A 23,682-nucleotide genomic window follows, 5' to 3' on the forward strand; every position below is an offset into this window, starting at 1 on the left:
ATCTCCCTGGGAAGAGGAAATAGATGAGATGTCCTGGGTAAACTGGGGGTTGAGGTAGAGGGGGGAATAAAGGGAGGGAAACATGAGGGATCAGGATGGTTGAGTTGGGGGCAGGATGGAGGGTGACAGTAATGAAAGAGATATCTTGATAGAGGGGGCCATTATGTTGTCAGGGAGAAACCTAGTGCCAGGGAAACTGCCAGGAACCCACAAGGACGACCCCAGGTAAGACTCCTAGCAATAGTGGAGAGGGTGTCAGAATTGCCCTTCCCCTGTAATCAGATTGGTAACTACTCTAATTATCATCATAGAGCTTTTGTTCAGTAACTGATGGAATCAGATGCAGAGATCCACAGCCAAGCACTAGGCTGAGCTCGAGGAGTCCAGTTGAAGAGTGGGAGGAGGAATTCATGAGCAAGGAGGTTCAAGATCACGACAGGGAAACCCACAGAGACAGCTGACCTGAGCTTGTGGGAGCTCATGGACTCTGGACCAACAGCAAGGGAGTTAGCATGGGACCGAACTAGATCCTCTGCACGTGGGTGACAGGTAGCTTGGTCTTTGTGGGGCTCCTAGCAATGGGGCCAGAACCTGTCCCTGAAGCATGAGCTAGCTCTTTAAAACCTAATCCCTATGGTGGGATGCCTTACCCAGCCTTTACGCAAGGGGTAGCAGCTTGGTTCGCCTCAACTTGATATTCCATGCTTTGATGACTCCCTTGGGAGACCTTACCCCTTCTGAATGGAGTCAGAGGAGTAGATGGGGGACGGTAGAAAGGAGGTGGGGGGAGGGGACTGGAGGAGAAGAGGGAGGGGAAACTGTGGTTGGTATGTAAAATAAAAAAGTCTTGAGTCCATGGGTAATAAATGAGCTGGACATACCAGTCCAGGGCTTACTGGCTTACAGATGGTCTTTTAAACCACAGAATGGCTGAGATCACCAAAGGATATAAATGAAGAAAAGATGACAAAGCCTAGAGAAAATTTTAAGAGAGTAGAAAATTATGAAATGCTGTTTTTTGTTAATATTTTACTTCTTTTTTTCTCACCCCCATCCCCACTTAATTTATTTGACTGTAAAAGTGATAAAGCTGTGCTGAGATTAGCCTGTGTATGCCTAGATCCAGAATCAAAGATTTCTCTTCTATTTTTCTCAGATGTGCAATATCCACCTTGGAAAATGTGCTAGATGACTATGTTTCAACTGGTCCCAACACTTGCAGTGTTCCTTATATGATACAGTGTGCCACAGTAGTTTCTTTTTTTTTTTTAAACCAAAGCAATTTAGCTTGAAAAAGAATTTTCAGTGAAGACAATAGTTGTAATTAACTACTCACCTGGTGAAAGTTGGAAGTTTTATGCTTCACAGATTCAACTTTTTATATAGAGGCTTGGGCTAAAAATGAAGTAGTGAGATTTCTGTGGTTTTCAACATGAGGATCATATTCCTTTAATAAATTGTGTCCTCTGTTTGGCTTTCAGATACTGATGACTCTATTTATGCAAAGTATGTAATATCATATTAGTATACATTACAGTATCTGATTGGTATCTTACTGGTATCCTTCTTTGCTACAATAAAAGGACACATTCTAAAAATAGCTACAACACACATGTGGAATCTCACAGTCACATAATCAACCATTTTACTAAATACAAGCATTTTCATTCACATACAGCTAAATAAAGAATTTTTCACATTTCATTACAGTGCACAACAAAGTGAGGCAAAGAATACAGTACATTTTGTTCTGGAATATAAGACAGTCTAATCCAACATGCAGTTGTGATCATTGTTACAAGTTAATCTTTTCTTTACCTATGTAGGAAAATAGCTTCTAAAGCTTTATCCTCAGTATTCTATGAACGCCTGATTTTTCACACTTATTTTCTAAAACCCATTTATTGCAGTGACAATAGTACTGAATTCTACTAAAATGATTTTAAGATTTTTCTAGAATTTATTCAAGCAGTTAAATTCAGCCACCTCTGTTGCATCTATGTTGGGTATTTTGAAACCCGCATTTTAAAAAAGTAAGGAATGGGAAAGTATATTAATGTAGTTTTGTCAAGAAAGCTGTAGACATGTTTTATTTCTACACCCCACCCCCTTTTCTAAGTTGACAAGAATATAGTCAACTCTCATTTATCCACAGGATAATTCTAACTTTGGAACCATCTAGACACAAGTATAATTGTTGAAATTTTGTGTCAACTCACAAAAAATGTTGTTTGCCTTGCCTTCTACAACCAAGAAGCTGGCAATTTAAACTGTGTGAAATGAATATAGAATAAATGACCACTTCACCTGCAGTTGATGATGTGAATTGGTCTAAGATGATTTGGTTATCCAAATTGGAGCAAAGGTGGCAGAATGCTCTTGCATAATTTTTATTATTTGGTTTATTTTAGCTGAAACAAATTCCCAGACTTTTTGATGCACACATATTCATACTGAACTTGAATAGGATATTGCAAAAACAGTTTGCCGATCTTTCTACCACAACGGATATGAGAAACGACTCTAATCAGAATAGTTTTCTTACTGTGAAAAGTATGGCTTTTGCCTAGCTGAACTGGCTACAATCCAAAAAGTAATTTAAAGCATCACTTCTTTTCAAGAAGATAATGAAATTTTCATGTCAGCCATTCTAATTTGCTGATGTGGTTAGCTGTCTGTTCACCTGAGAATTAAGAGCTGACTCTCTCGGGTAGACAGGAACCCAGTTTAGGTACATAGCAGACAGGTGGCCAAGGTTATTGTGGGATGAGTACTTTATCCGCATCCCACTCCCCATTGTTGTATTTGGTTCCTTTCAATAAAATGTTTAGTTTGTGAGAAGAACACTTAGAAACCCACACAGTTTTAATGTGTTTTCAGATGTGCAGTTAATCCCTTATTTAATGCCCTCTTGTCAATAATACCTGAATGGGCTTTACTTTTGATTCATTCCTAGATTCCTGCAGGATTATAGTTGAGCTGTAAAACAATAAGGAAAACATATCCTATCATGTAGAGAACATTAATTTATAATCACATGACTTCCAAAGCTAACTAATTATTTATCCATGTAACAGCATTATGATCCAGTGAAAAAAGCTAGGAATCAGGTAGACTTGGTTTTTGCTTTCTTATTCTGTAAAATGGGGTAAATAAAAATCTCACAGGACTATTACAGTGATCAAATAGGTGAAGTAAATCAATATGCAGGATTTTTAAGGGTTCCAGGGCCACACGCTGAGCAAATATTCAGTACAGAACCAATGATCAAGGACTTGACTCAGGGTTCTTTGTAGACAATCTCTGTGTTGTCACTGTCAGTGCCTAAAGAAGCAGACAGTATGCTTCCTTTCAGATTGTAGTTCGCTGATGCAGTGAAAGTCCAGGTATGGTCAGAGGACATACACGGTCATTTTACACGGGACAGTTTCTTTCACACAGTTCGTAACTCTATCTTGAGAGTGTACACTTCTCAAATGTGATTAATAACAAGGTGTGAATGACTTCCCTTTTCATAATCACATCATTTTTACTAGACTGCTCGACCTTGTAAGGGCCTTACTGAATAGATAATTCATATGGGCCTTTCATTTTACAGTTGAACTGTTAAAAGTGAATTAGTGTGTTTGTATCAAACTCAGGACACATCTGGCATGGTATTATCATTGAATAAATTGATACCATACTCTTCTTTCAGTTATTCTAATTGTCCTCAATTTGATACTTGATTTCCTTCTACATGTTTCTTTATGGTCACCACATCTGCAAAGTTAAAATACCAAGGAACAGTTTTTCTCTCTGTAGGTATGTTTTCCTGGAACCTAACTTCCAAAACCCCAGACCCTTAATATGTGGTTCACAAAGAGCACACAGAGCAATCATTGCCAAGCCTGGGCCATAAAACAATGTCTAATCTAGCCCATGTCAGCAATTTAGTCCCTCAATCACAGCACCTGGACTCCCTATCTACCCACACATGAACCTGTCAGAGCTCCACCCCTAGGAAGAAGGCTCATTTGTTATTCAAAGGTTGAGTTCTCTTCAGTCACATAAGGATTCTATTTATTTCGGTAACTTTTAAGTTCAAATGGGAGAGTATTTTTTGAAAATATAAGGGTTGACTAGCACAAACATCTCCTCTCTGATTTGATAACTTCTTCCGAAGAGTGAACCACATTTGGTACAAATCCACTCTTCACCCCTTCCCAACCCTCCTGGATTGTAATCTCCCCTCTTTTAACCAGCTCATATACGTCTCTTGTCAGGTCTGTGAAGGCTTTCTCCACATTAATGGCATCTCGGGCTGACGTCTCAATGTACTTCATGCCGTATGCAGCAGCCAGTTTCTCGGCCTCGTGGCGAGTCACTTGCCTCTGTGTATCCAGGTCACACTTGTGACCCACCAGAACAAATACAATTTGGTAGGGCTGAACGTGTACTTTGGTCTCTTCTAACCACTCATGGACATTCTGGAAGGACCTGCGGTTGGTAATGTCAAATAAGAGTAGACCACCTACTGAATTCCTGTAGTAGGCGCGAGTGATGGATCTAAAACACAAGAAAGAAGTAAAGAATAAAGTTCGTGCCCAAACTCCTTCACTCCAACGAACTCAGTGTATGCTAGTGTTCCTGGTTACTGACAGTCTTTTAGTAAATATAAATGCCATTCTATAACAATAACGATAAATTTTCAATTGGGTAAAATGTTAAGGTAACCCTTTCTAGAAATGAATGCTCATGAACTTTCAGGTGTTTTCCCTTGATCCAGACATTGAAAGAACCCCTAGGAAATGACTGAGTTCTATTTTTTCACCACAATTATTTCCTCTGCTTCCAAATCTGAATAACTAAAACATAATTTGCAAAATAAGGCATCTGAGTTATAGAGTAATCATAAAGCAAAATGAAATAATGGGCATTAAAGTGTTTTTTTTTGATGTGGCAAGTGTTAGTAGTTTAAAAGAATTTTCAAGAATAAGATGATTTTACTATAATGAATAGAGATTATAAATATAATTGATGAACCAAGAAAAATATCTTGCAAGATATTTCATTTTTCTATTTACCATTACTCCATTTCTTTGTTTTCATTATTGCTAATTTTTTCTATCAGATATCACCAATAACTTCTATGAAGAGAAAAAACAATCTTGTTTTATTTCCCAAGCCATGTGGGAATGAAAAGATGTGGATGGTAAAATGTTCTGGGCCATGGCTAGAGAGATGGCTCAGTAGTTATGAGCATTGACTGCTCTTCCAAAGGACTTGAACTTTGGATTTCCAGCACCCACATGGCAGCTCAGAACTGTCTTTAACACCAGTTCCAGGTGATCTGACATCCTCTTCTGGCCTCTATGGCCACCAGGCACTCACATGATTCACAGACTTCTATGTAGCCAATACACCCATACACATAAAATAAAATAATAAATATTAAAAATTGTTCTGGAGAAAAATGCCTAACATCACTACTCATTGACAAAATTCAGAGAGGTTGGTTGAGGAGGTACTAGCTGGGAGAATCCGCCAAAATAGTCAAAGCATTTCCATCAAGTTATTTAATTTGAATCATGTAATTAGGTTATTTGTAAAGCCTACTTGTATATTATGGTAATTCTCAAACAGAAGAAACATCACATAATTTAATTTCTTGAGTTGATGAGCCTCATTATAAACATATATTATTGTATTTTGCTTAAGAATGTAGGAGATTATGAAAAGATGTAGAACAATTTGCCTCTATGATCACTTGTTTTAGACTATGGCAATTTTTGAAATCTATGTCTATATTTAGGATTTCTGTCTTCTCAGATGGGTATGATAAATAATGAAGATCTCTATGGCTGAAAATTCATGAAAAAATGGCCAATGTTAATGGAGAAATATCTAGGGAATTGCAGTCCAAGAAAAAGATGGTATGGGTAGGCCTTACAAATGAGTTCAAGTCTCCAGAACCAGCGAGATTAACCCCGGGGAATTAAAATATTCCTAATTCCTTTATGTTTAAAGATTCATTCAGAAAGATAGTTATATCAGAAAAAGTTCTAATTTGTGAAAATGTTGCTTTGAGAAATCAATTAGCAATCAGTCAAAGCTCTAGAATATATTTATGCATTAGTAATTTGTATTTAGCACAGAAAGTATCAAAATGTTTTAGGCATAACATAGAGCACACAGAACTAGACGTCTTCCCCGAATAAAAAAATCATAACATGAAAAAATAAAATGACAAACTGGGGAAATATCTTACAACATAAATGACATAAAAGGGTTAATATTTTTATTAGACAGAAGTCCAGGCTGGCCTTCAACTACTCATCATCCTCTTGCTTCAGCATTCAGGGGGCTGAAATTATAAACATGTGCCACCACTGTTGGTGTTGGGGTTATTATTTTTAGTATATAAAGAAGTCCTAAAATCAATACTGCATAATACATAATGAGTAATAAATATAAACAAGCTGTTCAAACAAAGACCCCAGTAAACATATACAAGATACTTTTCTTTATTTATGAGAACTTGTATAAAGTATTTGCCAAAGCTTTGTACAAGTGAGAAGTTAGAGGCAACTTAAGTTTGTAAGTATTTATTACCTGTATCATCCTTAGTGACCTAACTGGTACCTTCTATGCTCAACTAATGTTCAGCAGAAAATGAGTAAATGATATAAATATAGGGGTATAGAATCCTTTTGCTCTTGTTCCTGCTGCTCTACCTTACTTTAGTTTAAACTGTTCTCTGCAAACTTTTTATGTAGTTTGTTTTCTGTCAGTTCTGTTTTTATTCATGCTGTTTCTCATCTCTGGGCGTTTTCTATCTCTGTTTGGGCTTCACCTTCTCCAGTTAAACTTCTCAACTCTGTATCCATACATAAAATCACAAATACAGACTAAAAGGAAGAACAAAGAATTGTGAGAGAAAAATAACCATACTCACTGATTGCCCAATAAGTATCCAGTGGTACAGTAGGGAGTGGCATATAAATACAAACAACAAAACGCTCTTCTGTGTGTTGCCTCTGTATGTATTCCTTCCAACTATAGTAGTACTGAAGTTCTCAAAAGGTCAGGGGCTCTGTATATTATATTATATTATATTATATTATATTATATTATATTATATTATATTATTATATGGCATTCTCTTATGTGAGTAACCTCACACTATTTTCTCAGAAACAGTTTCATTCTCTGGAAATTGAATGTATGGTGGTTCCAAGAGAGAATTAATTGATCAGTCTCTAATTCCTTTATTAGGTCTCTCTCTCTCTCTCTCTCTCTCTCTCTCTCTCTCTCTCTCCCTCCCTCCCTCCCTCCCAAATATAAATAGAGATATAAAAAGACATCAATATATATCTAATCTATCTAGTTTGTCTACTTACCTACATACCTACCTAGTTACCTACTTACAGCTTCCAGTCATATTAAGATGACTTGAAAATACTGTTATAAACTATGAAACATGGGCTCTGATTTTGATGAATTATATAGTAGTCAATTCCAGACGATTCATTAGCTACCAAAAAGCAGGTTGATGGAGTTGTGGTGCAAACAATGTGTTAATAATGAATGGCCTTCCCCTGCTTGGGTGCTTCTTTTCCTGTACTGAACTCCTAGCAAGCTCAAAGTGAGCTTGAGCAGAAGCCCCAGGAACCTTGCTTGTCACCTCGGCGACATCACGAAAAGAACCAAGGAAATCCTTTCTCCTCAGGGGCCAGATGAGCACCAAAGACACCCCCCTGCCCCCTTCCCCCAACTGCTCGCGCGGGCCCGTGCTGCACTCCCACCTGAACCTTTCTTGACCCGCTGTATCCCAGATCTGGAGCTTGATGCGTTTTCCTGGCTCGATCTCCACCAAGCGGGAAAAAAAATCTACCCCCACGGTGGGGTCTGAAACCTGAGCAAAACGGCCCTCGGTGAAGCGGCGGATCAGGCAGGACTTGCCCACCGTGGAATCGCCGATGACAATGAGCCGGAACTGGTACAGCCAAATGGCCTCCATGTCCGTGGCCTGGCAGAACTCTTCGGCCCGGGCCTGGGGAGGCGGAAGGGGGCGCCCTACCAAGGCCTTAGCTCCGATCAGCCCTTATTTGGCTTGACCGCGAGCACATAACTGGCCCAGTAGCCCGAAGTAAGGTAGGCCCAGGCGCTATGGGAGCGGAAGGATGGATGCTGTGCTCGCAAAGGTGATGAAATGGCAGCAGCATCAGCACCACGCACTCTGACTCATCACCAAAAACCGGGTTACTGTAATTCTTCGCGTAGATGCGACACTAGCTCCACCACACTGTTTGTAAGAGGAGCGCATAAAAAAACGGACAGGAGATTAGTGTATTCCCTTCTTGATTACACCAAACATAAACATCTCCTACTAATTTAAATATTTCTCTGCCGTTAAAATTGCAAATATAGTTCATTTTCGTTAAAGTTAAATAAAAAACACAAAAGCCCTTAATTAAATAATTGTCTAAATATTTCTATGCTCAAACATGAAAATATTATTCATGCATATGCATGTGCATTTATTGCTATTTCTTTAAAAAACATACAAAAATGTACTTTTAACCTGATACCTTTTGTGTAAATAGCAAAGTATCATAGGCATCTCTCTATTTCCAACTCATTTTTAAAAGACTATCCATATTGTTTTCCCTAATAGCGCTCCTAATTTATATTGTAACTAGCAGTGTGCAAGGGTTCTCTTTTACTCTACATCTGCACAGGCACTTGTTATTTTTAGTCTTGTTCCCTCAGCCCCATGGAGAGCATGAACTCAGTGCTCCCATTACCACAAATTATACAGTTGAGTTTTCCCATATTTGGGGAAATCGCAGAGAGTCAGCACATCCTGAGTGCAATGGATAAGCCTCATCTGGGTAGACCACCTTAGTGATCATGGTATCTCCTCCCCCAGATAAGTATCTGTTTATCTTTTTGATAATAGTCCTTCCTCCCTTGTTGAAGTGACATTCTATTATGATTTACATTTTATGATTAATTATATTGAATAATTTTCATATCCTTTAATGATCGTTTGCATTCATTCTGAGACACATCTGTTTAGATTTAATGCTTAGTTTTAATTGAGTAATTTTTTATTTTGATATTGAGTTTTTGAAATCCCTCCTGTATTTTGAATATCAACTCTTTGTCAGAGGTATGCATTGCTAATATCTTCCTGTTCTGTAGTCTGTCTTTGCACTCTATCAAGTGTTTCTTTTTTTATGAAAACTTTTTAACTTTATATAACTTATTTGTCTGTTTTAATTTTTGTTTCCTGTTCTTTTGGAGGCTTTAAAGAAGAACATTGTTCATTGCAATGTTCTGAAGCATTTTCCCTGTGTTTTCTTCAAGATTAATAATTTCAAGTACTTCATGTCAGTATTCAATACATTTTGAGTTGATTCTTGTAATGTGAGAAATTGAAGACTAGTTTCATTTTTATGCATTTGAATATCTAATATTTTAGCACTATTTATTGAAAAAGAAAAATCCTTTTTCTCAGTGTGTGTCCTTACCATCTTTGTCAAAATCACTTGGCTTGAGATGCATGGATTTACTTCTCAGCTATCTTTTGTTCTATTGCTGTATGTATTTGTGTTTATGAAAATACCATGGTGTTTTGATTATTACAACTTTTCAAAGCCAGACAGCATTGCACTTTCTGCTTTGTTCCTTTTGCAAAAAGTTGCTTGTCCTATTATTTTTGTGATTCCATATAAAATTTAGATTACTTTTTGAAATTTGTGAACAATGTCATTGGTATTTTAAATCTTTTTTTCTTTGAGTGTGCATGTGTGTATCTCTGAGAGAGAATGGCACATGTGTGTAGGTGCTCAAGGAGGCTAGAAACTCCTCAGGAGCTGGAGTAGCAGGCACCTAATGTGGATTATTGGAACTGAAATCCAAGTCCTTTGCAAGAGCAGCAAGTATTCTTTACCATAGTACCATCTCTCCAGACACTTAGAATGTCATTAGTATTTTGCTAAGATTACATTCAATCTGTAACTCTTTAATGTAGAAATTTTAACAATATTGATTTTTTTCAATCCAGGAATATTTTATAAAATTTTGTGTCCTTTGTCAACTTCTTTCAATAATGTTTTATAATTTTCAGATTAGAGCTCGTTCACCTAAATTTGTTAGTATGTATTTTACTTTGTGTAGAGCTTATAAATAAGATTTGTTTCTTCATTTCTGTTTCAAGTAATTTACCACTGGTATGTGATAATTTTTTATTGTCAATTTAATTGGTTTGAGAATTACCTAGGAGATTAATGAAACATATCTCAGAGTGAATCTGAAGGGTATTTTCAGACAGGGTTAACTAACAGAAAATTTCATCTTTTCACCTGTCTCATCCCATTTCCCCTCTTTTCTTTTCTCCTCTTCTCTTTTCTCTCTCTCTTTGTCCTGGCCATCTCAATGTGATGTGAGCTGCTCTGCACTATCACCCCACCCCCACCCACCATGATAGAATGGAGAAACTCTGTAACTATGAGACAGAATAAATCTTTCCTCCCCCTTCCTGCATCAGATAGTTGTTAAACCACTGAAAAATGTGACTAAAACTAACAACACTACCATTTCTGAATACTGATTTTATATCCTACAACTTTGATGATCTCATTTATTACTTATAATTTTGGTTGATCTATAAACAGAGCAGTTTGACTTGTTTTCCAATTTGGATAACATTTCCCCCCTCATTTCTGACGATTCTATCTAGGCCCTCATGCACTATGCTGAATAAAAGTGAAAGTAGGTATTTTTGTTTTGTTCCAGATCTCATAAAGAAAACTTTCAACCTTTCCTAATTCAATATAATATTAATTGATGGCTTGTTCTAAAATGGTCTTAATCATGTTAAAGTTACTTGTGTACTTAATTTGTTCAAGATTTTAAAGATGAAAGATGTTGAATTTTATTGGATAACTTTTCTGTATCAATTGAGAGGAACATGTAGTTTTTGATTTTAAATCTCTAGATGTTGTTTATTGGGTTCATTGATATGTATATATTGAACTATCGTTGCATTATTAGATGAATACTATTTAGTTGTGAATAATCTTTAAGAAATTTTATTATTATTTTGTATGCATGCTTTTTTTTGTCTGCATATATGTCTGTATCTTTGTCCTGGGTGCCCTTGGAGACCAGAAAAGGATGTCAGATCTGCTGGAGCTCGAGTTACAGATGGTTTGTGAGTTGACATGTGAATGCTGGAAATTGAATCCGGGTCTCTGCAAGGATAGCCAGTGCTTTTAACTGCTAAGCCATATTTCCAACCCTGTGAATAATCTTTTTAATGTGCTATTGTATTAGTTTTGGTTGTGTTTTGTTGAGTTTTGTTCACCAAGGGTATTTTGTAGTTTTCTTTCTTTTTCATTTATTTATTTTTGTTATGATTTTATCTATTATTGGTTTCAGAGTGATGCTGGCTTCATAGAATGTATTCAGAAGAATTGCTTCCTTTTGGGGGATGGGGATAACTCTTTAAATGTTCTGTTGAATCTAATGATGGAACCACCTGGTTCTGGACTACTTTTTGTGACAGGTTTTTTTTTTTTCCAGTTGATTCAATCTCATTATATTTTATTTGCCTGTTCAGGTTTTCAAATTTTTCCTGATTCAGTCTTGATAAAGTGTATGTATCTAGTAATTTGCAAGTTTCTTCTAAAGCACCATTTCTTTGCATGTGTTCATAATTTCTAATGACTATTTTGTGATATTAACTCTATTTCCCTTTTCATCACTTATTCTGTTTCAGTTTTTTTCTTTTCTTAACTTAGTTATTGGAAGAGATGGTTCATTTTTTTCATTGATCCTTCATATTATTTTGTTTTAGTTTAGATATTTTGTTCTTTTGTTATATGTTCTAATAGCTTTAAATTTAATGTGTTGTTTTTTGTTAGCTCATTGAGATGCAGTGATAGATTATTTATCTAATGTCTTTTTACTTTTTAAATTGCCACAAATGTCACTTTTTGCCTAGATTTTTCTGCTTCCCAGAGGTTTTGATATGTTGTATCTCTGTTTCCATCCACATCTTTCAGAAAAAAAAAATTCCTTATTGATTTTTCCTTGCTCTATTAATGCCCAATGATACATTGATTTTTTTGTGTATTAGTATAATTCTAAATTATTTTGTTATTGATTTCTAGCTTTATTGTATTTTTGTCAGCAAAGATACTCAGCGTAATATCAATTTAAAAATGTGTTGAGACTTATTTTGTGACCTATTATATGATCTATCTTGAATATCAAGAATATTCTCCGTTCTGATAAAAATGTGTATTTAGCAGTTGTTGGAAGCAGTTGCCTATATATATCTCTTAGGTTCATTTGGTCTAGATTATAATTAAATGCTGAGGTCTCTTTATTCTGTTTGGCCTATCCAGATGGTGTTGCTTTTGTTACATTTTTATTATTGACAGTGTTTTACATGCTTATAAGGAATTTTAGTCATTTTCAAGTTTTTTTTCAAACTCCTCCTTTTTCATTTGTAACATTTTACCCCCACAATAGGTTTCTCCTTCTCTTACACGCACGTGTGTGTGTGTGTTTATGAGTCTCTCCCATATTCATTCAAAATAGCTTTTGATGGAAGTATTGCTACAAATATGATATTGTTTTTGTTGCAATACAATAATAGTTGAGGATTCAAAGCCACACTTCAGCAATAGAAGATCATACAAACAACAAATGTTGATGGGCTCAATCTTGTGCAAATCCTCGGTGGGTAACCACAGCTCCAGTGAATTTATGAGAACAATGGACATGGCATGTCTAAAAGATGTCTTTAAAAATTTTTATGATGTAATACTTATTCTTAATACATTTTTAAATAAAAATAATTTATATAATTTTCCTCTTCCCTCTAGCCTCTCCCAGATACCCTCCTGTATTAGGGTTCTCTTGAAGAACAGAACTGATAGAATATATATCTATATCTATATCAAATATATATAATAAATGAAAATGTGTATTTTAAAATATATTTATTATATATCACCAATGTATTAATATTCTATATTACATAGCACATAATATACTCATTGTATACATACACAAACATGCACGTAGATATATATAGAGATAGATAGATAGATAGATAGATAGATAGATAGATAGATAGATAGATGGATGGATGGATGGATGGATGGATGGATGGATGGATGGATGGATAGATAGATAGATAGATAGATAGATAGATAGATAGATAGATAGATAGATAGATAGATAGATAGATGTAGCCACTGTTGGACTAGCAGGTTCACAGCCTATAAGCCACTCCAATAAGCAAGCAGGCTGTGGTCCTGCTAGCTCAATAACAGCTGTCTACCGAAGGAAATTCCAAGAATCTCCAGTAGTTGTTCAGTCCATAAGACTGGAATTCTCAGCTGGTCTTTAGTATATGCCCGAATCCCAAAGAAGTAGGCTCTAATGCCAGTAAATGAATGGACTTGCCATCTAGAGTGAGGGCAAGCAGGAGAAGAATAGAGTTTCCTTCTTTTATATCTTTTATATAGGTGGGGCCCAGGTTAAATGTAGATTGTCCCACCTCAAAAGATACAGTTTAAAGATAGTTCCTCCTATTTCAAGTTATTTAATGAAGAAATAAAATTCCTCACAGGTGTTGCGGGAGGTCCTCCCACTCCTCCAGCCTATCACCGCTGAGGTACCAGCCCACTGGGGCGTGGTTTCTCTCCCTTTAAAAAAGCGGCCACTTCCCTCTTCTCTCTCTCTCTTCACTTCCTGCTCCGCCTGCAACTAGACTCCTTTCCTGGTTGCGAAGAGGGCTGTTGCCTGGGACAGTGATCTGTAAGTTTTTTCCCCTTTAAATAAATACCACCCTAATAATCATAACCCCGAATTGGTGTGGCATTGTTTGTGACTTACGCCTTCATTTTGGCGCCCAACATTTGGTTTTAGAACCTCTCCTTTCTGCCAACTGAGATGAAACTAGCACACAGGTTATACCATGAAAGACCTAATTAACGACGCCCCCATTCAGCAGGAAGCAGTTTGGAGAGAAAAAACTGCGCCCATGTTCCCAAATATGGTTTATAAACGTCCTTTTACATTTAAAGGGGGATATGATATAGATATGAATAATTTGCATTAGTATAGATTTTGCTTTATTGATAGAGATTTAAGGTCAATTTTGTTATATGTATAAGTGTTTCTGATTTTGATTAAGGTATTGTGATTGTGTAGTTCATTTAAATATGTACTGTATAATTAAGAAATATAGGTTGTTAATAGATGATCATCGATAATAGTAAAGCTTGTAGTCATGTTAGTTAGATTTTCTAGATATATAGAGATATATTTTAGATAGACATTCTTCATGTCTTTCAAAGATTACAGAATAGGACATTTAATGTTTTAATAACTGAGGACTTTTCATGACAATGAGACACGTCTGCTCCTGGCAGCACCAATCTACTTCAAGAGGAAGATGGGCATCGAAGAGGCACCTTATGGAGTTTGATAGCCATTTGGGCAAGAAACTGCTCTTGCCTGGACTATTGCATAAACTGGACACAGAGAACCCGCAGAGAGAGGACTACTGAACTTGCCTAAGGTGAGATGATCTTTCGGGGTTCCTGATTCATTTTGAAAGAGTCTGCGAGACATTCTGCAGGACACAACAGATAGTGACTGAACTGACTTTGAATTTTCCTGCTTTATGGAAATGTCTGCTGGATACCATGGGCCTGAAGGCTGAAGATGGATGCCCCAACGATACAGAGGAACTTTGGGTGACTGTCCAGGCAGCGAGATGTCTCTGTCATTTCTAGAGTTTTAAAAGTTGCTTTTTTTTCTTGTTTGCTTAGGTAGTATTGTATCTTTCTGGAGTCTTTGATGGAGTTAAGAATAGTTAGTTATAGTTTTCCTTAGTTATGATAAAGATTATTGTAACTTTTACTTGATAACTGTTTTGTTATATGTAATTTTGCTATGTTAAAGCCTTTTTTTTTTGTTTAAACCGAAAAAGGGGAAATGATGGAGGAAGGTCATTGGCTAATAAAGGCACTGCCCTGGCCCATTTTATTGGTTAGAGGATAGGTGGGAGGAGAAAACAGGACAGAACACTGGGAGGAAGAGGAAGTGAGGGCAGAGACTTCACAGCTCTCTCGGGAGCAGACGCCTGAGAGAGACGCCATGCCCCGCTCCGGGCATGAAGCTCCGACCCAGGATGGACTAGGCTAGAATCTTCCCGGTAAGACCGGTTCTCACAGATTATTAGAGATGGGTTGATCGGGATGTGAGAATTAGCCTGTAAGTGCTAGAGCTAAAGGGCCAAGCAGTGCTTAAAAGAATACAGTGTCTGTGTAATTATTTTGGGGCATAAGCTAGCCATGTGGGCGGCCGGGTGTGGGGGACGCAGCCCTGCCGCCCCATATTACTACACACAGGTGTTCCTAGCTGTTTAGATTTTATTTAATTCCAGATGTAGTCAAGTTGACACCAAGAATAGGCATCACACCTCCATTTAGCTCTTTCCACGCTTACTCACTCTCAAATTAATAGCCTCTTTTGTTATTATTGTCACACACACACACACACACACACACACACACACACGAATACAACTTGATTGGTCCATTTTGTTGCTTATATTTATAATTTCATGTATGATGACTTTGTATTACATAAACAACAAGGAGGCTCAGTCCTGGGAGAAGCAAGTTTTTTTCATTTCCAGCAAGTCATTAGTTGTCTATAGTTCTTTGTCTAAAGGTGGGATGCCACGCAAATTTCCTCCTTCCACAATAGCATGTCTATTTACAGTGTCACTGTTCTGTTCATATTTATGCAGCCAATTTTAGGAGAGATTGTTTCACATTAGACTTCCTGGTATTTTGGCAGGTCTTTTTTTTTATTTTTTTTTTATTTTTTTATTTTCGAGACAGGGTTTCTCCGTAGCTTTTGGTTCCTGTCCTGGAACTAGCTCTTGTAGACCAGGCTGGCCTCAAACTCACCGAGATCCGCCTGCCTCTGCCTCCCGAGTGCTGGGATTAAAGGCGTGCACCACCACCGTCTGGCTTGGCAGGTCTTTTGTTTGCTTGTTTTTTAAGGCTTCTGTCAATCTACACTTTATAAAAATTCATATATTTTTTTATTTATGTTTTATATAATATATGTCATATTTTTACTTCCCCAGATCCTTATCTCCCCACTTTCCTACCCAACTAACTTCAGGATCTCCCCCACTCTCACTGTAAAACAAAATAATTCAAACAAACAAAATCCCTAAACAAAGAAACAAACAAACAAAAAACCCAATAAGACAAGAAATGCCAAAGCAAAATAAAAGCACACCAAAAACCATGGAGTACATTTTGTTTTGGTCAGATTCTCCTTGCCATGGATCCTGCCCTAGAATATGGTTGATATACCCAGTGACATTCCATGTAAGCATGTCTTAACCTTTGTTATATTCATGGAGCTGAGTTAATTGTTATCTGTAAACTTTTCCCCCCAAACTGTGCTATCTTTAAATATGACTAAAATAAATGAGCTGATGTCAGACTTAAAGAAGTCTTGGCCCACCACCAGTTACCTAAATCAGGCTGAATTAAGTTTCATTCTTTTGACACTTGGGAGTTGTAACAGGAGAAGGCTGCTTGTTCATCATGGCCACCCAGCTAGCTTAGCCCTGAAATAACTACACAAAAACTGTATTAATTAAATCACTGTTTGGCCCATTAGCTCTAGTTTCTTATTGGTTAATTCTTACATCTTAATTTAACCCATTTTTATTTATCTGTGTATCCCCATGTGGCAGTGGCTTACCAGGTAAAATTCCCAGTGTTTGTCTCAGTGGATCCATGGCATCTCTCTGATTCTGCCTTCTTCCTCCCAGAATTCAGTTATGTCTTCCTTGCCTACCTAAGTTTTGCCCTATCAACAGGCCAGAGCAGTTTCTTTATTAACCAATGAAAGCTGCACATAGACAGAAGGACCTCCCACACCAGGGGGTAGTTCTGATCTACGAGCATAGGGAATCTTTTCATCTTCTGGCGTCTTCTTTAATTTCTTTCTCCAATGTCTTAAAGTTTTTTGTTAGAAAAGCATTTCACTTGCTAGGTTAGAGTTGTATCAAGATATTTTATATTTTTGAGACAACTGTGAAAGGTACTTTTTCCATGACTTCTTTCTAAATGTTTGTTATGTCTATATAGGAAGGACACTGTATTTTGTATTAATTCTATATCCTGCTACTTTACTGAAGGTGTTTATCAGCTGTGTAATTTTCCTGGTGGAGTCTTTTATGCTTGTACTTCTTTTTTCTATTTGAATACACTTGATATCCTTCAGTTGTCTTATTGCTCTAGCTAAGACTTCACAAACTATGTTAAATATGTTTGAAGAGAGTTGGCCCTCTTGCCTTATTCCTTATTTTAATGGAAATGCTTTGAATTTGTCTCAGTTTAGGGTAATGTTGGCTGTGGACTTGTTGTAAATTGCCTTTATTATATTGAGGTATTTCTCGTCTCTCCAGAACTTTTATTATGAAACATTGTTGAATTTTCTCAAAGGCCTTTCTACATTTAATGAGTTGATCATACGGTTTTTTATTGTCATGAAAAGTCCTAAGTTCTTTTTTTTTTGGTTTTGCTTTTTTTTTTTTTTGGTTTTTCGAGACAGGGTTTCTCTGTGGCTTTGGAGCCTGTCCTGGAACTAGCTCTTGTAGACCAGGCTGGTCTCGAACTCACACAGATCCGCCTGCCTCTGCCTCCTGAGTGCTGGGATTAAAGGCGTGCGCCACCATCGCCCGGCAAGTCCTAAGTTCTTAAAACATTTTAAATGCCATAATCCATAGGTCTTTCAAAGGTTTGAAGATTATCTAACTGAAATACACCTCCATATGTCTAGAAAACCTAGCTAGCATGACTACAAGCTTGACTATTATAGATAACTATTAACTTGTATTTATTAATTATATATTACATTTTTAAGTGAGCAGCACAAACAATATCTTAATAAGGAACAGAAATATACATATAACAAAATTGATCTTAAATTTGTATCAATAAAGCAAGATCCATACCAATGCAAAGTATTCATCTCTATAGCATATTCCCCTTTAAATGTAAACAAACATTTATAAACAATATTTGAGATTTTGGGCATAGTTCTCTCCAAACTGCTTCCTACTTTTTGTTGGGAAAGTAATTTTATGGGTTTACAGAAAGCTTTCAGGGGGCTCTTGCTCTATTGAATTACATTAGTCTGGAAGGAATTCACAGGTTCTCATCTTCTGTGGAAACAAAAGTAAAACCTCTTTTTCAAAGCAGCATATCCTTAGAACCAATTTTTGAAGTTAAGATACCTTTAAAGTATATGTGTTGGTTTAGCTTGGCTGCCTATACAATGAAATGTCTCTCTGTACTTAACTTATTCACAGTCAAAACATTCAAAGAAAACACAATAATGTACATAATCTAGACTCTTTGTGTATATTCTGTCTTTATGTGGCTTATTTTTCTTTCCTTCATTCCTTTAATCTATGAATTTCTATACTCTATTTAAAAACTTTGTTTACTTTTAAAATGATTTACTTCTTTTATAAATCTCTGTACTCTTTTTCTTCTCTCTCCCAAGCCTACGCACATTTTTCCAACACTGTGACCCATTTAGAGGTCCTTTCCTTTTGTATCTGTATCTGTATCTGTAATTATTTTTTTAACCAGAACTGCTTTTTTTCTTTTAAATCCTAAGTGGGCATGGCTAGGACCAACTGTGTGGTCCTGCCTTCTTGCTCCACCCAGTCCAACATGACAGAGACATGATCACTGCCTCTGAGAGCCATTCTCTCCATCCCAGATCCAGGGTTACAGTGGGTCTGTGTCACTGTTAAGCATTTTTCAACACACTGCTTACAGACCCCATTTAAGTGCTTGGCCCCTAAAGGAGTCAGAACTGTACATGGAACTAGCACAAACCAGGAAGCTGCCATCTCTTAAAGAAGCCACACTTTATTTTCTGCTAATGCTGAACCAGGAAGACCTCTCTTAAAGGGGCCATGGCACTCCTGTTTACCACCAGCAAACAGAGCCCACCCAGAAAAAGATGCTGACTACCAAGAAACCATGCTAACTTTGTTTTTTTTTTTGTGTGTGTGTGTATGTCTAGAATTCCTTTCTAAGCTTTCTCTCATTTTATATGGATTTAGTCAGCCCCACATTGGGTGCCAGATGAAGAGAAATGTGTCAGATTGGGGGCATGAATAAAGAAATCCCATGTTAGTTTCTAATATGGTATAATAAAGGGTTTTTTATTAAAGGAGACTCACAGATCACAATGAGGAATAGGAACAGAATACAATATCCAGGTGAAATGAAACTACAACTAACAAGAACATCAATCAAGAAATACATACTAAGTGTCCAGGCTATATGTAATTTACAAATAACAGAGATTATTTTAATAGTTGTCTTATCCTGGGGAGTCTAAGTCTTGTACCTAAAAGGCCTTAGCTAAGATAGTAACTGTGACTACCTAGTCCCCAACCCATCAAAGACCTGAGAAGAAAAATATTACTGAAGTAAGCAGAAAGTGCAAGCAAGTGGCTTTGAAAAGATGTAAGAAATGACAGAAACACCTGGTTAGCTGGATATTCACCAAAAGTCTATCTATGGTGTTGGGGCAACCAACTTTGGCTATAGGCCTAGAGTACCTGACAGACAATTTTTAGAAGCAGGAAAATTTGAAAGACTATCCTACCTTGTCTTGACAAGGTTCAGTAGTAACTGGTCTGTATATCTTGCTTGTCCAGATTGGACAGTGTGTTTACTGTCAGAAGTCAAGTCAAGAGCAGCTCTTTGACCAATAGCCCAGTTTTGTCAACAAGAATACAAGCTCCATATGGAATGTCTTTGGTGTTCATCATTCTCTCAGGAATAAATTGGTGCTGCCAGGAGCCAATGGCTCACACCAACACAATTCTAAATTAATACATTTAAATGCCATATTATTCAGGTCTTTGAAGTGTTTGAAGATTACCTATCCACGCAGAGTATTCCTCAGTGCATCTAGAAAACCTAACTAACGTAAGTATGACAAATATGGATGACTATTAACCTGTAATTTTTAATAACCTATAGCTTAGGGACTAAAAATAATCTTCAAACATGTACACAATAAGGATAATGATCTCAAAATTATAACAATATATAAAAATATCTTAATCAGAGGTTGGAATGTACAGTAAAATATGATGAAAATATTCTTAATCTGTATCACTATACAAAATCTCTTAATCAGAAGTAGAATCATACATACAGTATGACAAAAATAATTTTATATCTCTGTACAAAAACATTGTAAACAGAAATAAGAACATGTACTGATGGAGGAAGGTCATTGGTTAATTAATAAAGAAACTGCTTGGCCTCATAGGTTAAAACATAGGTGGGTGGAGTAAACAGAACAGAATGCTGGGATGAAGAGGAAGTGAGCTCAGACTCGATAGCTCCCCTCTCCCGGGCAGATGCGATGAAGCAAGCCGCCAGGTCAGACATGATGAATCTTTCCCGGTAAGTGCACCTAGCGGTGCTACACAGATTATTAGAAATGGGCTAAATTAATACATGAAAATTAGCCTAGAGGAGGCTAGATATAATGGGCCAGGCAGTGTTTAAAAGAATACAGTTTGTGTGTTGTTATTTCGGGGCATAAGCTAGCCAGGTGGCTGGGAGCTGGGTGGCAGAAAGCAGCCCGCAGTTCTCTTTAACAATGTACAATATGCAAAATATAATTTTGAACAATTACCCTGATACCCAAACCACAGAAAGACAATACTAAGAAAGAGAATTATAGACCAATCTCACTCATGAACATTGATGCAAAACTACTAAATAAAATACTAGCAAATTGAATCCAAGAACATATCAGAACCATCATCCACCATGACCAAGTTGGCTTCATTCCACAGATACAGGGATGGTTCAACATACAAAAATCTGTTAACGTAATCCACCATATAAACAAGCTGAAAAATAAAAACCACATGATCATCTCATTAGACGCAGAAAAAGCATTTGACACAATACAGTATCCCTTCATGATAAAGGTCTTGGAGAGAGCAGGGATACAAGGAACATACTTAAACATAATTAAGGAAATATACAGCAAGCCAACAGCCAACATCAAACTAAATGGAAACTCCCAGCAATTCTACTGAAATCAGGAACAAGACTCTCTTCATATTTGTTCAATATAGTTCTTGAGGTCCTAGCTAGAGCAATAAGACACCAAAGGGAAATCAAGGGGATACAAATTGGAAAAGAAGAAGTCATACTCTCACTGTTTGCTGATGATATGATAGTTTACATAAATGATCCCAAAAATTCTACCAAGGAACCTCTACAACTCATAAACACTTTCAGCAATGTAGTAGGATACAAGATTAACTCAAAAAAAAAAATCAGTAGCCCTCTTGTACACAGGTGATAAAAGGGCTGGGGAAGAAATCAGAGAATCAGCACCCTTCAAAACAGCCACAAATAGCATAAAATATCTCGAAGTAACTCTAGCCAAACAAGTGGAAGACTTGTATGACAAGAACATTAAATCTTGGAAGAAAGAAATTGAAGAAGACACCAGAAAGTGGAAAGACCTTCCATGCTCTTGGGTAGGCAGAATTAACAATGTAAAATGGCAATCTTACCAAAAGCAATCTACAGATTCAACACAATGCCTATCAAAATCCCAGCAAAATTCTTCAAAGACCTCAAGAAAATGGTACTTAACTTCATTTGGAAAAGCAAAAACCCAGGATAGCCAAAACAATAAAAGAACTTCTGGAGGCATCACAATCCCTGACTTCAAACTTGACTACAGAACTACAGTACTGAAAACAGCCTGGTATTGGCATAAGAACAGACAGGAGGACCGATGGAACTGAATAGAAGACCTGGATATCAATCCACACATCTTCAAACACCTGATCTTTGATAAAGAAGCAAAAAATATTGAATGGAAAAAAGAAAGCACATTTAACAAATGGTGCTGGCATAACTGGATATCAACATGTAGAAAAATGAAAATAGACCCATATCTATCACCATGCACAAAATTCAAGTCCAAATGGGTCAAAGACCTCAACATTAAAGCCAGCCACACTGAACCTTATAGAAGAGAAAGTGGGAAGTACACTTGAACACATTTGTACAGGAGACCACTTCCTAAATAAAACCCCAGCAGCACAGACACTGAGAGAAACAATTAATAAATGGGACCTCCTGAAACTGAAAACTTCTGTAAAGCAAAGGACAGGGTCACCAAGACAAAATGACAGCCTACAGAATGGGAAAAGATCTTCACTAACCACATATCAGACAGAGGTCTGATTTCCAAAATATACAAAGAATTCAAGAAATTGGACACCAAAAGATCACATAATCCAATAAAAAAATGGAGTACAGACCTAAACAGAGTAATCTCAACAGAGGAATCTAAAATGGCTGAAAGATACTTAAGGAAATGTGGAACATCCTTAGTCATCAGAGAAATGCAAATCAAAACAATTCTGAGATTCCATCCTACACCTGTAAGAATGGCCAAGATCAAAAACACTGATGACTGGGCTTTGGTGGCACATGCCTTTAATCCCAGCATTCGGGAGGCAGAGGCAGGCGGATCTGTGTGAGTTCGAGACCAGCCTGGTCTACAGAGCTAGTTCCAGGACAGACTCCAAAACCACAGAGAAACCCTGTCTCGAAAAAACAAAACAAAACAAAACAACAACAAAAAAAACCCACTGATGACAACTTATGCTGGAGAGGATGTGAAGAAAAGGGAACCCTTCTGCATTGCTGGTGGGAATGCAAGCTGGTACAATTCCTTTGAATGTCAGTGTGGCGATTTCTCAGAAAATTAGCAAACAACCTTCCTCAAGACCCAGTAATACCACTTTTGGGTATATATCCAAAGGATGCTCAATCATGCCACAAGGAGATGTGCTTCACTATGTTCCTAGTAGCTTTGTTTGTCATAGCCAGAACAACCTAAATGTTCCTCAATTGAAGAATGAATAAGAAAAATGTGGTACATTTATACAATGGAGTACTACACAGCAGAAAAAAATAACAACAGCTTGAATTTTGCAGGAAAATGGATGGAGCTAGAAAACATTATTTTGAGTGAAGTAACCCAGATACAGAGAGACAATTATCATATGTATTCACTCATAGGTGTTTTTTAAACATAAAGCAAAGAAAGCCAGCCTACAAACCACAATCCCAGAGAATTTAGACAACAATGCTGACACTAAGAGAGACTTACATAGATCTAATCTACTTGGGAAGTAGAAAGTAGAAAAAGACAAGATCTCCTGAGTAAATTGGGAGCATGGGGACTTTGGGGGAGAATTGAAGGGGAGAGGCGAGAGGCAGGGAGGGGAGCAGAGAAAAATAGAGCTCAATAAATATTAATAAAAATGTATATAAAAAAGAAAAATATAATTTTGAGTTTGTATCAATATACAAATTATCTTAGGAATATAAAAATAATTTTACATATATACCAATATACAAGAATCTATACCAGTGTAAATTGTCTAAAGGTAATAGTTGCTAAAATAGCTCACAAGTAGATATACTAGATTAGTGTATCTAATTAGTGTACTTTATTATCCTATGGTATATATTACCTTTTTTTCTATAG

General features: G+C 36.8%; 1 protein-coding gene and 1 non-coding gene across 2 annotated transcripts; both read right to left on the reverse strand.

Moving 5' to 3' along the window:
- Positions 1-1,627: 1,627 nt before the first annotated feature.
- Positions 1,628-8,215, reverse strand: LOC121436646 (ras-related protein Rab-39B-like). Its single transcript, XM_041636662.1, has 2 exons — positions 7,788-8,215; positions 1,628-4,548 (listed from the first exon to the last, which is right to left on the reverse strand). The coding sequence occupies exons 1-2, from the start codon at positions 8,000-8,002 to the stop codon at positions 4,122-4,124; spliced, it is 642 nt and encodes a 213-aa protein (XP_041492596.1). The 5' UTR covers positions 8,003-8,215; the 3' UTR covers positions 1,628-4,121.
- A 545-nt stretch (positions 8,216-8,760) lies between these two features.
- Positions 8,761-8,922, reverse strand: LOC121436650. The gene has a single exon (XR_005972724.1). It is a non-coding gene; the product is annotated as a U1 spliceosomal RNA (small nuclear RNA).
- Positions 8,923-23,682: the final 14,760 nt, after the last annotated feature.

Source organism: Microtus oregoni, unplaced genomic scaffold (genome assembly GCF_018167655.1).
Source record: "Microtus oregoni isolate MIOR12 unplaced genomic scaffold, Mior012 000050F_000, whole genome shotgun sequence".
Lineage (NCBI taxonomy): Eukaryota > Metazoa > Chordata > Mammalia > Rodentia > Cricetidae > Microtus > Microtus oregoni.

Coding starts and splice junctions, on each gene's coding strand:
- LOC121436646 (XM_041636662.1), bottom strand. CDS start 8,002: ATGGAGGCCATTTGGCTGTACCAGTTCCGGCTCATTGTCATCGGCGAT. Junction 4,549..7,787: donor GCGGGTCAAGAAAGGTTCAG/GTGGGAGTGCAG, acceptor CTTGTGTTTTAG/ATCCATCACTCGCGCCTACT.